At 37.1% G+C, this 19,024-nt stretch overlaps 2 protein-coding genes across 2 annotated transcripts; both read right to left on the reverse strand.

Annotated features, from left to right (window-relative positions):
- Positions 1-475: 475 nt before the first annotated feature.
- LOC108371427 (uncharacterized protein K02A2.6-like) lies at positions 476-1,227 on the reverse strand. Its single transcript, XM_017626986.1, has 2 exons — positions 1,144-1,227; positions 476-1,027 (listed from the first exon to the last, which is right to left on the reverse strand). The coding sequence occupies exons 1-2, from the start codon at positions 1,225-1,227 to the stop codon at positions 476-478; spliced, it is 636 nt and encodes a 211-aa protein (XP_017482475.1).
- A 460-nt stretch (positions 1,228-1,687) lies between these two features.
- LOC108371428 (uncharacterized) lies at positions 1,688-2,415 on the reverse strand. Its single transcript, XM_017626987.1, has 2 exons — positions 2,278-2,415; positions 1,688-2,220 (listed from the first exon to the last, which is right to left on the reverse strand). The coding sequence occupies exon 2, from the start codon at positions 2,171-2,173 to the stop codon at positions 1,871-1,873; it is 303 nt and encodes a 100-aa protein (XP_017482476.1). The 5' UTR covers positions 2,174-2,220; positions 2,278-2,415; the 3' UTR covers positions 1,688-1,870.
- Positions 2,416-19,024: the final 16,609 nt, after the last annotated feature.

Below are 19,024 nucleotides of genomic sequence, written 5' to 3' on the forward strand. Positions count from 1 at the left end.
GGCTTAAGGCCATAGCCAAGGTAGCTTACGGATGTTTTGTAAACTTCGCACTTCTCATATTTCAACTTGAATCCGTATTCTTTTATTCTTTTTAGTACCGTGTGAAGATTTCTAGTATGCTCAATTTCATTATTGCCGGATACAAAAATGTCGTCAATATAAGCTACTACCCCTGGTATGTCTGAAAGCATCTGGTCCATGATCTGCTGGAATATGGCCGGAAATGTTTTAACGCCAAATACCATTCGGTTGTACCGGAACAATCCGATATGCGTGTTCATTGTAAGTAGGTGCTTTGAAGCGTCATCTACTTCGATTTGTAAAATGCGTCCGATAAATCAGCTGAAGTATTTTGAATTTGCCAATTTCGAAAATATGTCTTCAGGTAAAGGCAATGGATATTGATGTGATTCGAGGCGCTCGTTCAGTCCAGTTGAAAAATCTGCACACACTCGTATACCGCCTGTTGCTTTTTTTATGACAACAATGGGTCTGCCCAATCCGAGTAAGTAAGAGGTGATATGATCTCGCAGTCCTGTAGACGTTGTAATTCCGTTTCAACGAGCTGTTGCATGGCGTAAGCAACTGACCGTTTTGGCCTGAAAACTGGCTGAACATTGGGCTTCGTCTGCAATACGGCCTTTGTCTTGTTGCAGAGTCCCATCTTGCTATCGAACACATCTGAAAAAGATAATTTCAATTGAGCACTGCGAGGTTTAATTGCGGATTTATCAACACTCCCCTGAAAATTGTGCACTTGATTGCAGACTGAATTTATTGGCTGATCTTTTAAATTAAAAGCATCTATCCAATCAAGTCCCATAACGTTGAGATCGTATATGGATGACACGCGACAAGTAAGCGATTTTTCTTCTCCTTGAAAGCTAACTGAGCATGTGAATTGAGAAGTGAGGGGTAGCTCGCCTGTTGCACTACGTGCTGATCGGTCGACTGCCTCGGTTTCCTTAATGTTTAAAGTGTCGAACGTATGCTCTGATATAATTGTAATATCAGACCCCGTGTCGAACTGAAGTCGAATGTGTACGCCATTGATAAGAACATTGATATATTTGCGATGGCATTTTACTTGGTTTGTCACAAAAATTCCGTTTGACTGTACGAGTTGTTTGTGCTGTTGTTTACGTTTTTTCTGCGTGGCGCTTGTGTTGTTTTGTTGTTGTGTCCCATTTGTCGTATATGTTTTGTTGTTAGTATTGCGTGTGCCATAGTCCTATTTGTGCCCGGTTTTTGAACAATCGCCACATTTATGGCTTTTGTAGGGACAGAAACGTGCATAGTGAAGATCGCCGCAATACCAGCATGGAGTTTTTGGTACTTTCCTCTCCTTTTTCTGCTTTGTGTTTGCTTTGACCTTGTTGACGCTCTGTTGACTTTCGATGAGTGCAGTATCAGCTTTGAGGTTCAGCATTTGTTGGCATTACCTTGACAATGAGTCCAGTGTGATAGTTGTATTTTCGCCGTCTAATTTGTTGAGCATCTTTGTGCGAATTTCAAAATCCGATAGGGATTTGAGACCCATAACAAAAATTAAGCACTTGAATTGATCAATTGTTAGATTGTTTAAATCAAGAAGCTCACATTGTTTATTTATAACTATTTATTTATATCTACATTCGGATCTTTGTTGATCTGCAAGCCATTGTATCGAATGTTGANGCCTGCGTATGTAATGAAATCTACATTCGGATCTTTGTTGATCTGCAAGCCATTGTATCGAATGTTGAATTGTGATGCCTGCATCCCAAAAAGTTGCTTAAGCAGTGACACTGTTTCGGCCAAAGTTTTGTCCCGTGGATGTTTGGGAAGTATGTAATTGACGTATTTGTGATGCACTACGGTGTTAATTTTCCTAAGAAGTAGCCTCGTCTGCAGCATCGTCCAATTTACTTGCATCATGCTCAAATAGGTCTTCATAGCAGGCAAACCATGTGTCGAATGTGAGGTTATGGTCGACATCGTAACAAAACTCTGTGATGTTCGATCCCAAGGCCTCGATGATATATTCCGGGTTTCCTTCAAACTTCACATCGTTTTTGGAATCATTTGAGGGAATTATTTCCGACAGAATGTTCTGCATTGCCACACTATCGCTGTGCTGCTGTTCTTGCATTTTAATTAGCAATTTCGCTAATGTTTCTTCCACAGTTGCCATGACCTTTGTATTTGATGCTATGGTACAGTTTTTTTCGTCGCCACTTTCTGTTATGTTTTTCTTATAACAAAATATTTATTCAAAAAAGAAGGATAAGTAATTACAGAAAACTTATGATTAACTTGTGTCTTAGCTGAAACCGGCACGGGTGAACAGTCTCGTCGCTCCTCAGCTCTCAGCTCCTTTCGCCATATCGATTATCGATATTTCGTTCTAAAAAGGGTTAGTACTACGTTTAAGTGAAGTATGCGGTTATAATATATTTCGAGTTCAAGTATTCGGTTATAGGCTATGTAGTCGGTATAACAATAAACTTTTGGAATACTGGCGTAGCCACGATTACATGTGTATATCTTGGTTACCGCTTCACCAATTTCTCCAAAACTTAGCATGGTTGTTGGCCTTCGTACAACATATCAAACGGCTGAAAATTTTTAAAATCGGACACTAACCACGCCTACATACAACAGTAATTTAGAGAAGATCGAAATCTTCGATAAATCAGTAAATACTGAAGCTAATGTATTCAAAATTGATGTTTGCAATAACTCTTTAGCAAAAAATAAATTTGCGATACAATTTTGGAAAATGGGCGTGGCACCGGCCACTTATCGAACTNCTGTTGGCCTTCGTACAACATATCAAACGGCTGAAAATTTTTAAAATCGGACACTAACCACGCCTACATACAACAGTGATTTAGAGAAGATCGAAATCTTCGATAAATCAGTAAATACTGAAGCTAATGTATTCAAAATTGATGTTTGCAATAACTCTAGCAAAAAATAAATTTGCGATACAATTTTGGAAAATGGGCGTGGCACCGGCCACTTATCGAACTAAAATTACGCCCACTTTTTATATAACGGTAAATTTCAGAATTGCTTTAAGCCCCGATATTTCGAAATTTAAGGACGTTAGTTTACTCTTACTTGAAAGTTTATATTCACAACAATCGCAGAAAATATCACAGACAAATTTTGACTTTTCCGATACCTGAGTAAAACACATCGTTTCTTGTAGATTTGGTGGTGCTAAATCAAAATCTGGCCGCTCTAGCACGTCAGAGATATCCTAACCTCAGAGTGCCGAAAACACGGTTTTGGCGATATTTGAGTTAATATTATGAGAANGGCCACTTATCGAACTAAAATTACGCCCACTTTTTATATAACGGTAAATTTCAGAATTGCTTTAAGCCCCGATATTTCGAAATTTAAGGACGTTAGTTTACTCTTACTTGAAAGTTTATATTCACAACAATCGCAGAAAATATCACAGACAAATTTTGACTTTTCCGATACCTGAGTAAAACACATCGTTTCTTGTAGATTTGGTGGTGCTAAATCAAAATCTGGCCGCTCTAGCACGTCAGAGATATCCTAACCTCAGAGTGCCGAAAACACGGTTTTGGCGATATTTGAGTTAATATTATGAGAACAAGTTTTTTTATTTCTACTTAGCGCATCATTTAGTACTACTCTTCCCCTTTAAAATTCATTTTTAACCGACTTCCAAAATAGGAGGAGGTTATCAGTTCGTCGGAATATTTTTTTGNATGTTACCTGAGTAAAACACATCGTTTCTTGTAGATTTGGTGGTGCTAAATCAAAATCTGGCCGCTCTAGCACGTCAGAGATATCCTAACCTCAGAGTGCCGAAAACACGGTTTTGGCGATATTTGAGTTAATATTATGAGAACAAGTTTTTTTATTTCTACTTAGCGCATCATTTAGTACTACTCTTCCCCTTTAAAATTCATTTTTAACCGACTTCCAAAATAGGAGGAGGTTATCAGTTCGTCGGAATATTTTTTTGTTTTTTTTGTATTTATGTTACCGCATAACTTTGGACCACGTCAACCGATTTCGATAATTCTTTTTGCATCGGAAAGGTAGTGTCTCAGAGGTGGTCCCATATTAATCTGGTTAAGATCCGATCAGTGGACCATGAGATATATATATATATNAACCGACTTCCAAAAAAGGAGGAGGTTATCAGTTCGTCGGAATATTTTTTTGTTTTTTTTTGTATTTATGTTACCGCATAACACTTTGGACCACGTCAACCGATTTCGATAATTCTTTTTGCATCGGAAAGGTAGTGTCTCAGAGGTGGTCCCATATTAATCTGGTTAAGATCCGATCAGTGGACCATGAGATATATATATATATTTTTTTTTTTATATGAGAGTTGAAGTCGGTTTTTTTTTGCTAAAAATTACTTGTCGTTTGTTGTGATTCGATTTTTCTTTCTCGAGATATACCAGTTTTAATGTGTCGTACTTCGGTATGACATTGTAAGCATGAGTCATCATAGCTTATACCGAAGTACTGCACATTAAAACTGGTATACGAAATTGAATTTTAAAGGAGAAGAGTAGTACCAAATTGTGCCCTAAGTAGAAATGTGTGTTTTTATAATATAACCTCAAATATCGTGAAAACCGTCTTTTTGACACTTTGAGGTTAGGATATCTCAAAATTCTGACGTGGTAGAGCAATTCTGAAATTTGGATTCAGCACCAAAAACTCTACAAGAAACGGTGTGTTTCACTCAGGTGGTAGTGTTGTTCAACTGTAGCATTATTATGGAATTTTAGAAAATGGGCGTTATACCGCCAACTAATTATGTCTAAATGAACGTTAGATCGAAGATGTTTGAAATGAGGATAAAACCACCCCTGCTTACCATATAGCGTTAGTTTTCGGAAAGGCAAAAAAAATATATATTAGTACTTGCGCAGGGTATTTAATGTTTGGCTCCGCTCGGACTGGGACCTTTTTACTTCTTTTCGACTAACATGGGTCACAGCCATAACACTTTCACAAGCCGAGAAACACTGGTTAGCAGTTGAATGTATCCTGTTTGTGCCGCGCGACAAAAAATTATAAGATTAATTTATTTCTTTTATTTAAAATATTGGACGTTTGAGTTAGATTTTTCAAAGACATCAACGTCAATAATTTATAAATAACTCTGAAGAACTTTGTTTGATTTACNTAATTTTTTTGTTCGTTACAAGCCGAGAAACACTGGTTTGCAGTTGAATGTATCCTGTTTGTGCCGCGCGACAAAAAATTATAAGATTAATTTATTTCTTTTATTTAAAATATTGGACGTTTGAGTTAGATTTTTCAAAGACATCAACGTCAATAATTTATAAATAACTCTGAAGAACTTTGTTTGATTTACTTAAATATTATAATATATGCAAACGAAAAACAATTTATTTATTTATTTATTTATTTAAAAATAATCTAGAAAATGTACATTTTCTTGCAGACTATACAGAGACTAATTCAGTTTAAGTTTATTTAACAATTTCATTTAATATTGATCTAAACCTAGGTTTTGACAAAGAGAAATCGATATCTGATGAATACGAGAGAAAATTAAATTGTTTTAATGCTCTATAAATAGGTGCGTTAGAAGCGTAAAGTGTTCTAACGCGATTTAGAAAAAAATTCATGATTACGCAGGTCTCTTGTGGGGATATTAAAGTAGATGCATTGAAGTAGGAATGGAGAATCAATCGCCCCATGAATAATGTCATATACAAAAGTAAGCGAAAGAATGGATCTTCGGCTCTTGAGTGATTTAAGATCGATTAACTGACATATGGCAGTGTATGAATGAATCGGATCAACAAACTGAAGTGAACGGAGTGCGAAACGTATGAATTTTCATTGTATTCGCTCAATCCTTTCAATATGGGAATTGTGGTATGGCCTCCAGATAAAGACAGCATATTCTACTTTAGGGCGGACGAGAGAAGTAAAGAGTAATTTCAGAGTGTACGGGTTAGTAAACTCAGAGCTAAAAAGGCGAATAAAAGCTAGTATAGAATAGGACTTTGCTATAGTATAGTTTAAATGACTATTAAAAATAAATTTGGAGTCGAAAACCACTCCAAGATCAGACATTTCATTACGAGTGATTAGACATGAGCCAAAGATATAATAAGAAGTGGGGATCGGGGAACGAGACTTAGAAAATGCTATATGAAAACACTTATTTATGTTTAACTGCAGTTGATTTGTACGACACCAGACAGCAACATTATTTAGATCGGACTGAAGTCTGACAGAATCGAGCTGATTTGTAACCGTAGTGAAAATTTTTAAGTCATCGGCATATAAAAGATATTCAGAATGGTTAAAGCAGCTAGATATGTCATTAATAAAAATCACAAAGAGAAGGGGACCTAAGACGCTACCCTGAGGTACTCCAGAGGTCGCAGTAAAAGATTGCGACGAGATGTTGTCCATTACGACAACACACTTTCGTGACGAAAGGTAAGACTTTACCCACTTCAGAAAGGTAGAGTGGAAACCCAAACTAGACAATTTGGATATTAGGAGCGAATGACTAACTTTGTCAAAAGCTTTGGTGAAGTCGGTATAGACAGTGTCGACTTGCAAGCGATTGTTAAAAGCAGATAGGCAAAATTCGGAGAAAACGGCTAGATTTGTAACAGTTGATCGACCAGACATAAATCCATGTTGATTAACTGAAATCAGCCGTTTGGTTGCAAAGTACATATTTTGCTTTACAATGAACTCAAATAACTTAGAGACAGTAGACAACTTTGATATGGGTCTGTAGTTGGCGATATTGCTTTTATTACCACTTTTGTGAATGGGCGTGATGAAGGTAACCTTCCAGGCATCAATAAATTCGCCATATTTAAGGGATTTATTGAGCAACAGTAGAAGAGGGTATGCAATAGCCGGGCAGTTTTGGAGAAGACATGGGGACAGACCACCAATATCTGCCTGCTTTGAGGATTTCAAATTTTGGATGCCATCAACCACGTCTTCAAGAGTAATGGAGAGCGCTCCAAAATCAATTGGGGCATTCACATTCAAACAGCTGTCTTCAGTAGAATCTACTTCAGGCTCGTAGTTTGAGCTAAAGAAGTCTGCAAACAGATTTGCAGCCTCTACAGAGGAATTCGCATGTAATCCGTTATAGAAAACTTCCGACGGAATGCTTGAGCAATTTTTTTTTGATTTGACGTACCACCAAAAGGCCTTNTTTTTTGATTTGACGTACCGCCAAAAGGCCGTAGGATTCGATTTAATATCAAGCTCACATTTTTGAACATAATTTCTATGAAGAATATTACTCAGGGACTTAAACTCTCTTGAATAATCCAAATATTTTTCCTTATGTGATAAAGAGTTTGATACTTTAAATTTTTTATAGAACTTATTCCTTAAATTTTTAAGCTTCTTTAAGTCCTTAGTATACCAAGGAATTCTATAAAAACTCTTATTTCTTGGCGGCAATATACTTGAACAAATTTCATTTAATCTGAACTTAAAAGTATCAAAACATAGATCTACATTGACCCCGGATAAAACCGAGTCCCAGTTCACCAAAGAAACCTGAGAATTGATGGCATTAAAATCACAATTATTATTAAAACAAAAACTAAGGGATTGGTTATCCATCGCAATATATTTAAGTTTATAGAACTGCAAGTGTAAAATAAGTGGAATATGGTGAAGACCAGGACACGACAAGGGGTCAAGGCATTCAAGTAAAGAAAAATTCATGTTATCATTAATGAAAATAAGATCTAGAATTCTACAAAGCTTATTTTTAAAACTATTTATCTGACTAAGATTAATACTCGAGAGATTGTCAATAACGTACGATTCGGAAAAAGGATTGATGTTTTTGGGATACAAAGTAGCGCAGGTGGCCGTATTTGCCCACTCAATATTGCTCAAGTTGAAATCGCCTAAAATGCAAAAGTTACTAGTTGTGTCCTTAGATCCTAAAGCTAGAACATTATCAGTATGCGCCTTATATAGAGCATCAGCACTAGAGGGAGGAATGTATGACGCACAAATGACAAGTTGAGAGGCACCGAACACGGACACGCACAGTTGGTCAAGAAGTAGATCATCATTCTCCAGCGGCAGACGCAGCGTGCGATATTTCTTCAGGACCGCAATTAAAACTCCACCCCTTCTGGATAGTCCAGTTCTGAGGGGATCACGATCTTTTCGAAACACATTGTAAAGGTTCGTGTCAAAGAATTCGCTGTCACAGAAATCCACACTAAGCCAACTCTCGATGAGCACAAAGATGTCATAGTCCATGTGTGAGCTTAAGTCGAAGAGTATTTTCGATTTAGTTCTTAAACCAGATAATTCTGGAAGTAAATTGCGTAGGTGCTTAGATTGGGCTTCAACGCAGGTGGAAGGACTCATGGGTCGAGTTGAGTTACATCGCCTTTGGGAAAAAACCTAAAGGGACGTACTTTAACATTGGCTGGCAGATATCCGCAGACAGAACCTTCTCGTAGCACCATTCAGACACTCCTAGTTTAAAATTTACCTTTTTAAGGCTCGCAATCGGGGTATTCTTCTTTACAAGCATAAAGCACTCTAAGAACTTTTTGTCTAGGCTTGCATGTTTCGAAACATAGTCCAGTATATCTTCCTGAGTCACATTATTCAAAAATGAAGAGAGATGTACCATTTCATGTTTGATACAACACTAAGCTCTTTATTATTGCTAGACCCAATAACTAATGGCTGTTTCAGTATCCTGCGATTGGCTGCGGTTGAATCACCTGACGGGCGTTTTTGTTCATTGAGTTTAATGCTGGGTTTGTTAGGAATTGCAGAAGCAGCGGAAGTAGGGCAGCGGCAGCAGCAGCGGCTGCATATGATTTTTTGTTAGAAACCGGCAAAGGAACAGTAGCTACGGTAGCAATGAGCGAACTAGCAGCAAATTTCTTTCGCTCAGGCGGCGTTGGTATATTGGCATCAATAGCAGCAGTTTGACTGTGTGGAACAAGTAGCGGAGATACCCTGCTCAGATGGACAAGTGGAGGTAGAGTGAGCGCAAGCATTATCTCTTCAGCAGCAAATGATAGTAAGTGATCGGCAGTTGGTGTAGGCAGCAGAACAATAGAGTCAACAGCATCAATAGCATCAGTTTGACCGAGCTTTGCCCGGGATGCATATACTTTTTAAAGTTTTCAAGATTCGGATAGATTTAAATAAATTTTTCTAACTAAACAAAAAAAATAGGATTTCGATATCTATTAAGTAAATTCCTTACTCTAAAATTTAGATGACACCCTGTTCCGAAATACGCTGGAATTAATGGTACATATCTTGAGCGTATATATACTGTGTAACGGGTGATGACAAAAAAATGAGACTTATGTTAAACTACTTTAATTTAAAAGCCACCGCATCGAATCAGTAGGCGTTGATTTTTGGCGGTTCCATGGATATTTAAACTAGTTTTGTAATTTTTGTTTCTAGAAAAAAATTATAGTTTTCAGGAAAATGCCGTCGAAGCAACATACCATCCGCGAGCCCGTTGTGCAGTTCTATAAAAAAAATGAAGACCTTGGTAAAGTATTTACCGTTAATAATTTTAAAAGCGAGGGAGTTCCAAGATCTACTTCATATAGAATTCTTAAGGCTTTGAGCGTGAAAAGAAAGTGTGGCAGTGGAAGGATTCCATTGATCATGACTAAACGGGCCCAATCCAGCCTTAAGGATAAGTTCAACAATAAGGATGATATATGCCAACATGACGCCGCTGCAGAAATGAATTGTCATCAGAGTTACATCTGCAAAACGTTAAAAAAAAACTTCAAATAAAGCGCCGAAAAAAAGTGAGGTCAACAGAATACACCGTCGAGCAAATATCTAAAATAAAGTCGCAATGCCGATGGATGATTCGAAATTTTAACAAAAAATCATACGTTTTGGATGATGAAAGTTATTTTCCACTCAGCAAATCTCAGGTGCCTGGAAATGATCGATTTTATACAAATGACGTTTCCAAATGTGACTCCAACGTCAAATTGAAGTTCAAGCACAAATTTGAACCAAAAGTAATGCTCTACATCGCAATATCCGAGAAAGGAATGTCGAAACCTTGGTTCAAGCCAAGTGGTCTTGCAGTGAATCAAGAAGTGTACCAGAAGAAATGTTTGGGAAAAATTTTGATCCCTTTTCTTAGAAAGTACCATTGTGATGGTAACTATATTTTCTGGCCTGATAAAGCGTCGTCCCATTACGCAGTTAAAACGCAGGAGTTTTTAAATAAACGAAAAGTTTATTTCGTACCAAAAGAGCGAAATCCTACAAATTTGCCCCAATGTCGTCCAATCGAGGATTTCTTTGGAAATTTAAGTTCGATGGTATACAAGAATAACTGGAGAGCTAAAACTTGTGAAGAACTCAAAAAAAGAATTTGCGAATGAATTCGTAAAATAGACAAAAGTTCTGTCCAGCGGTCGTTCGGAGCTATCCCTACAAAGCTAGGACGTACGGCTGATCAGGTACCTTTTTCCACTATACATTAATTTTTATTAATACTCTACAGCATAGCAAATAATTTTATTGTAAACTTTTTGTGAAAAAATAAAAATAGCCCTTTTCATAACGTTTAAAAAAAGTGTCAATATTTTTTCATCACCCCTTATACATAAAAAAATGTTGATTGAAATTAACAAAATTAAAATTTAGATTACATAGAAGCGTGATGGAAGTGATGGAAAATATTTTCTGACCAAAGTTCTCAACAATCCATTGATATCCATATTGCGATGTTTTAGATAAATTGTGTATAATCGAAAATAAGTGGCAACCTTACACTATTATCCTAAGAGATAACATTTTGTGTATAGCAATAGCATTGTTTAAGAACCTTCTCTTGGTACCCATGAATAATAATATTTTACCTTATTTTTTAAACAAAAAAATAAATAAATAGGCGATTCAAAATAGGTGGCAAACCTATTAAGAATATTTTTGAATTAGGGATCTTTAAAATACCTTCCATTTGATACCCATATTATGATGTTTTAATTAATTTGTAACTTATTTCGATAAGGGCAACCTTATAGAGTCCTCTCGGAGATAATGCCTATTCAGATAACCTTAAAATCCAAAACATTATCTGTGTTCAAAATTTCATCAAAATCGTTAGAGCCGTTTCCGAGAACCTTATGGATGTATTATATATATATACAAGAATTGCTCGTTTAATGTAATAAGATAACTGTTATTAACTGACCTTGTTTGAAGCTTAAACTCAGGTAGAAATTGTGCAAGAATAGCAAACAGAAAGCTGTGATTAGTGCCGTACCACTAGGGAATATGCCACCTTCGTCCTCAGACGATTGGAAACCCGATTTATCGACTGACGTAAGGTATTTGCTTCAAATGGCTTCGGCAATATCGGATGGTTTTATTACAGTGGACTTAGCTCTAGAATTATACCTCTATGATCAGACCCATAATCAGCTATGCGTCAGTGGTATGGTGGAGCAGACTCTCAATCAATAGCGTGGGAAGTCTGCTTGCTAAACTTCAAAGAACTATTGCCGTGTGCTGTTCGGGAGTTTTCTCTACAACACCAGGTGCTGCTCTTGAAGCACTGCTGCACTTACCGTCACCTTGTGTTTCCATACGTGGGAACGCCTTAAAGGACACATGCAGACTAAATGGAATCGGATGTTGGTATAACACTGAGTGCGGTGAGACGGAAATTGCTGGCTGCAGAAATCTGAGCATTTGTGTATTTTCAATGCCACAGGATAGTACGCGACCATTACCTCTGTTGAAGGGATTCTATAGTGTTGAATTCCCTGAGATTGATTGTTGGTTTAATACCAGCACTGAGCAGGGACTCACACATTGCCGAATCTTCACGGATGGCTTCAAAACTGACTGGGTCAGGCTCTGGGATCTTCAACGAAGTTAATGGGGATAAGCTTCAATTTTCTCTTGTGGAGCATGCTTCTGTCTTCCAGGCTGAGGTATTTGCAATCCTCAAGGCCAAGGAGTACGTGGTGGAAAATAGATGAAGGGGAAGGAGTTTACATGTCTGTAGTGACAGCCAAGCTGCACTTAAAGCATCGGTCAGACGGATAACTACTTCCAAACTAGTTCGGCAGTGCAGTCGAGACTTGCAAACGTAACGATCTTACTCTGGGTGCCAGGTCACTCGTGAGTACTCGGTAATGAGACGTCTGACCAGGTGTTCCTCGGTCCACAATCAGTTATAGCACTCCCACTTCAGCCATCGAAGCCACCATCAGAAACTGGGCGGTACTTCGCTCAGAATACTTCCACAGAGGGTCTATCAAGTTTTTTGCTCTCACTGAGCAACGTGTTAGACTGCTGACTGGTCACTTCACGTGGCATAAACACCGGACTGTGATAGGCGTACATTACAACTAAATTTGCCCATCCTGGCTTGGAGAAGATGAGACGGTGGAACACTTGTTGTGCTTCTGCCCCGCTTTTGCAGGAATTAGGTATGAGACATTTGGCGGCAATGTGTTGAGAGACAAACATCTGTAGTCTGAGTGTTGTTTTCTGCACGCGTTGTTTTGTGCCTGGTTCCGACAAAAAAAAAAAATTAAAAAAGCTAACATAAAACCTGAACCTGTAGCGCATTCCCGTTGGCTAACCAAGGCCAGTCGAATTTTACGATTGTACGTTGCAACTAGTTCACCACCTTGTAACTTAAAAACTCAAGAAGACTACCTAATAAGGGTTTATGTTCCGATCAGGGTTGTTGCGAATATTCGCATTCGCATTCGCAACCGCGGAGCTTCCGCATTAATTTTAACATACGCATTCGCTTTCGCATCCGCAATAATCTATGCGGAGCTTTTAATAATAATAATAGATTGGCGCTTACACATATGTTAGTGTTTGGCCGAGCTTCTCCTCCCAGTTGTGGCGTGCGCCTTGATGTTGTCACACAAAGCGGAGGGACCTACAGTTTTATGCCGACTCCGAACGGCGATTGTATTTTTATGAGAAGCTGTTTTTCATGGCAGAAATACAATCGGAGGTTTGCCATTGCCTACCGACGGACGACCGCTGTTAAGAAAAAACCTATTTTCTATATTTTTGCGAGCTTTTGCGAATGCGAATATTGTGCAAGTGCATTGATTAAACGTATATCTGGCAAACAAAATGATAAATTGTAGCCAATATTATTTGCCTGAGGAGATGCTACGTTAAAACTCTCCCATTATGTCCCCCTTCTTTTGTAATTTAAAGTCAAAGAGTAATATCTTTCAATAGGTATTTCCGGCGGAAATTTTCAACGTCTAGCTAAAAAGAGAATCGACAATTTGCGCGGTAAAAGATAACCTTTAATTAGGTAAGAGTTATGTAACTATCAAATATTATTTGTCAAAGGTCTGTTGAAAAAACTGGATGCATTGCTAGTTTTGTTTCTACCTTTTCTTAGATAAGTGTGATAATTTTTATTTAATAAAACGGCTTATTATTTATGATTAAGTTCCGTGTTTTCTTTTTTTTAGCAGAAAAACGCACCAAATAATTTTGACCGGTTTTACTATGCAAATACTCCTCTGTGCGCCCGAAAACAAAAACATTTATGTTATTTTTGATAATTGTCAAAATTTGCACGCAGCGCATTAAAAATAATATGGAATGTGAAAAAGTTGACGGCCAAGTTCACAAATCGAACAAGAATCAATTTAAGGCGAATTTAGTATCTATTGATGAGTGGGACTTGGCGTGCAATATATCGTATTAAATAGTATGGAAAGGCCGTAACTCACATCGTCGCTGAAATACAAAAAGCCATAGATAACTTATCAAAAATCCAAAATTCNAGCAGCGGATTAAAAATAATATGGAATGTGAAAAAGTTGACGGCCAAGTTCACAAATCGAACAAGAATCAATTCAAGGCGAATTTAGTATCTATTGATGAGTGGGACTTGGCGTGCAATATATCGTATTAAATAGTATGGAAAGGCCGTAACTCACATCGTCGCTGAAATACAAAAAGCCATAGATAACTTATCAAAAATCCAAAATTCACTTTTTGATTGATTATGATGCATTTCATCAAATCATAAGTCCTTACATCGTTTTATGCAATACAAAAATTTTAGTTAGTTGTGGCTTTTTTGCATTTAAGCGACAATGTGAATTACGCCCTTTCCATACTATATTAACCTCAAAATATCAAAGCACATTGAGCGCATGGAATGAACAACAAAACGGATTTGATGGCTTTTCGTACCGACAGCGGTGAGTAATTAATTGTGACTGCCGCAACTAGGAAAAGTCGAGCTCAGCTAATCTGTCTGATTACAAGCAGGTTAACCATTTCAAGAAGTCACCCGGGAACTAAAATGATCTGAGACCTTCATCATCCGTGATTCCAATAATTCAAATTATTGTAAAAAACCGGGTGCCTTTTTAACAAAATAACAAGATTTTAGACTAATTCGGCTGGCTGCCACAACTTTCATAACAGAATTTTCTTCAAAATCTTCATTCCTAAAAAATAACAATTTATTTGCCATTTCCACGTATTTAGAACCTCGCACACATTTTTCAAACCAGTCACAGAAGAAAGGATTAAAAATGAATTACAAAAACTAAACTCGAAAAGGGCTTTTTTAGCAACAGGTTCTCCAAATTCTGAAACCACCAAAAGAATGCGAATGAAGAATTCTTTGGAAAACAGCGGGGTTTAAACATCGATCTTGCCATAATGAAGAATTCTTTCGAAAACAACGGTGTTTAAACAACGATCTTGCCATAACGCTAGTTTGTGAAGATGAAAGTCAGGAGGATACATCCGACATTTGCAGCNAAAATCTTCATTCCTAAAAAATAACAATTTATTTGCCATTTCCACGTATTTAGAACCTCGCACACATTTTTCAAACCAGTCACAGAAGAAAGGATTAAAAATGAATTACAAAAACTAAACTCGAAAAGGGCTTTTTTAGCAACAGGTTCTCCAAATTCTGAAACCACCAAAAGAATGCGAATGAAGAATTCTTTGGAAAACAGCGGGGTTTAAACATCGATCTTGCCATAATGAAGAATTCTTTCGAAAACAACGGTGTTTAAACAACGATCTTGCCATAACGCTAGTTTGTGAAGATGAAAGTCAGGAGGATACATCCGACATTTGCAGCCCGATGCAATTCTCAAAAAGGAATTATTGCACCGCAATAAAAAACAAATAAGTATATCTGAAAGTCCTCTCAACTCGTGCAGCGTTAATCGAAAAGAATTAACAATTTTGTTTAAAGTTTTTCAAGTTTGTCGCCTCGAGCGAGTAGTTTTGATTTACGACCCTTTAAGAAACAGGCTGTAACCCGAAGAGGCAACAACATTACTTTTATTAAATACAATGTTCCAATTTTTAAATTCAAGTTCTAAATAAAAAAAATCCTAAAAATTACTAACTTTTCCATTTTTTATTTACCTAAATCGCCTAATTAACTCACCTAAATTATTTCTTAAAATATTTGACATCCGCATCCGCGGATGTTTGCTTTTAAACATCCTCATTCTCATTCGCATCCGCGGATGTACTTCAACATTAAATACTACCATTCTGTTACATACGGCAGTCCGTTTCTATTCAAATTTATCCGCCTCCCGCTTTTCTTCCCTCCAAGGAGTGGCAAGTTATCAACTCAGTAGTTCAAAATCTCTCATACTTTGATCATCCACCAAATATCATGCTATCAATGCTTTACGATGGTCATAAATTAGTACGCGATAATAAAATTGTGCACTACCGTGACAACCTTTGCGATACAGAAGAACTTAGAGAGTACAAGAAATGTAAATAAACTTAATTTTGACTGCTCGAATTATTTCAGTATGACAAATTTGGATGATGACAATGTTTTAACAGTACCGCCGATTGCTAGAAACATTCCGCATAACCAGTTGAAAGAATATTTAGAATTTGAAAACCCATCACTTCCTGACCCACAAGTTCCATGCCACATACAAAGTACTGACCGCCACGTTCAAATGCTAACCAGTGTTTCTCGGCGCGTAACGAAAAAAAAAAAATCGTAAAAGTGTTATGGCTGACTGATGTCAGTCGAAAAAAATTACCACGCTTGCAAAGCAAGCAGGACTTAAAAACTTATGGCCTTATTCATAAAAAATAAAGAAGCTTTAAAATAGGTATATAAACTGAAAAATGTATGAAAACGTCATTTTATAAAGCTCTGTAAGCCAACTTTATTTTTACCTCGCTTTTATTTATGATAAGGCCATTAGTTATTTAAGTATTTAAAAAAAATCAACTGCTTTTTGTACACTTATACTCATAAATCAGCTATTTGTTTAAGTTTTTTTCACCATTTTTTGTTTTACCTGGAGCGTGTGTGAATCGGTAACAAAGTTCGCGTCGAGTAAATTTTTGACAACTATGAGGTGAAGAAAATTTCAGTAGCTCATGAGGCTAGCGAAATTTTTGACAAATGAATAGAAAATTTTGACAATCGCAAAGATTGTTGATGTGTGTGATTTTTCGTTAAATAAAAGCTTAAATTGATGAATTGCAATCAACGATGGTAGATGTTTTCTTAAAATATTCATTTCACTTCAATTTGTAATATTTTATTCCAAATAAATCTGCGGTTATCAAAAATTTACTGCTGTCAAAAAATATTTAATTTCACACAGCAGATTGGCAAAACTGTCTCACCATAGTAACAATATTATTCAACAGCTTTCCCCATAGAACTTTGTTACCGATTCACACACGCCCCTGATATGAAACTTCTCAAAATTCGCTGGCTGGAAATTGTTTTCAGACCCATGGTTTCTTAAGCAAAGTTTTTTCAGAATGATACGTAGAGCATTTTCCGCATATGCGAATTAATGGGGGAAAAATCGACCCGCCCTACTGAATATACATAGTATCGGTGTAGAATTGGGGAATACTGAAACCTCAAGTGAAAAATAAGTGTTTATGAAGACTAACTGCCTTAGGAATTTGCGAGACATGTAGTAAATAAATGATTTTTTCTTTTTTAATTTAGGAATTTCGATAATTCCATAATTAATCGATATAGGAAGCCATTTACGTACATATAAACATACTCATTTTATTATGTTGGTCATTTTAAGGGGGAGGTAAGGTAAGAAAATAACTTATCTCAAAACCAAGCAATTGGACAATGTTTTCGAGAACTACCTAAACACATATACTCATTATAAAAAAGCCTGTTTTACGAAAGTAAAGTCGTGTTTTCACATTTTATTTACAGACTTTACACCTTTTTAACGTTTGCAATCCTTTACATTAAAATAAAGCAGTATTTTACCTGCTATTAATTTCGCTCAGAAAAGGAAATTATTTTACCTAATGTGCATTGTGGTCCGAGTCTCCCGAGGCAGACGAAGCTCTGTCTCGTCAACGTCAGGCGGTTGTGTGCCCAGAACGGCATTCACAGGTCTGGAGTCTACGTAATTAGAGACCGACTCCCTGTGAATGGCGCTCAAGGTCTGTCGATATGCTGCCGGGTCTTTTCGTGTGTCCACGTCTGTGGCTCCCTACTAAGACTTACTTGCAGAGCATTATGTTGTGCTTCTTAACGGGGAGAATGTTCGCCTCGTCATGCAAATGATGTTGTGGCGACATCAGAAGACATCCGGTCGCTGTCCGGAGTGCTGTGTTCGGTGCGCATACTGTAGCTTCATCCATCCTGTAGCGTCCTACTGGCCTCCGCTGACCACACTGGCGCTGCGTAGTTTAGAACCGGCCGGCCAATTGCTTTGTATGCTGCCAACAACGTTTCTTTGTCTTTGCCTCAGGTGTTGCCGGCTAGCTACTTTGTTGACAATTGCGGTTGCGTGCGCAGAGAAGGAGAGCAGACTGTGAATGATACTCCGAGGGTTTTCGGGTTATTCACCGTCGGAATTGGTTCGTCGCTGACGTGAATACCCAGGTACAGTCGGGCCTCCTTAGTTCAGGTGCACATTAGGTAAAATTATTACTTTTTCTGTGAGAATTTAATAGCAGCTAAAATATTATATTATATTTTAATGTACAATGATGGAAGCTGTTATAAAAAGTTTAAAGGCAGTAAATAAAATGTGAAAGCATGACTTGGGTTTCATAAAATAAACTATCCGCTCAATTTTTTTATGTTCAAATTATGAGTATATGTGTTTAAGTAGTACTCGAAAACATTGTCCAATTAGCTTGGTTTTGACATAAGTTATTTTCTTTCCATACTCAAGCCCATAGTGAAATAATATAAAGTATACCAAGTAAATGACGTCTTCATATTTCAAAGCAAAATTTGATTTTGTTATTATTTTTCCTTTTCCACAAATTTTTGATCCGAACAAAAAAATCTAACCACTTTTCATAAAGGTTTAAAGGTTCTTTTCAAGCAATTTTCAATAGAAAAATTTACCCACTTTTTTCTTTTTCTTAAATATGGTAATATATACCATGTTTGTTTACCATGAGGCAATATCAAATGTAAAGGCAACCCATCTCATTTGACAGGCACTTGACACTTAAACTTGCGCGTTATCTGTTTTTTTTCCGAACCGTTGAACTGAACCGAAACCCCGGTTTAAAGACCAAAAAAACCGCTTTGACGAACCAATCCAAAAGTGCAAAAACGGTTGGAACCGCTGAACCGAACCGACCAAATCTTTAATCCGCTTCACGTCCCTGTATTATTTCACTATGCTCAACCCCCTCCCCCTTAAAATGAGCTACTTAATAAAATACGTATGTTCATATGGCTCATTCCATCTCAAATCACCCAGGCCGGGGGAAAGTGAATTTAAGTTTGCGATAAAACCCACAGGGATTGTTCCTTGAACAATTTAAGGAGACACGTATTTTTTTTTTGCTCAGAAATACGAATTTTTCGAATAATGATTTTTTTCTTTTTGAGTACGAACGCTTCTTTTTTCCTTTGATGAAATCGTTTATCACTGCCGCAAAAAAGCAAGGATTTTAACGATTTTTTTTTTAAATTGCAGATATTGATCTACTGAATCGATCTAGTGAACTAAAC

The sequence above is a fragment of the Rhagoletis zephyria genome, unplaced genomic scaffold (genome assembly GCF_001687245.7).
Source record: "Rhagoletis zephyria isolate East Lansing unplaced genomic scaffold, Rhagoletis_zephyria_1.1 Rzeph_scaffold_04976, whole genome shotgun sequence".
In the NCBI taxonomy this organism is placed as follows: domain Eukaryota; kingdom Metazoa; phylum Arthropoda; class Insecta; order Diptera; family Tephritidae; genus Rhagoletis; species Rhagoletis zephyria.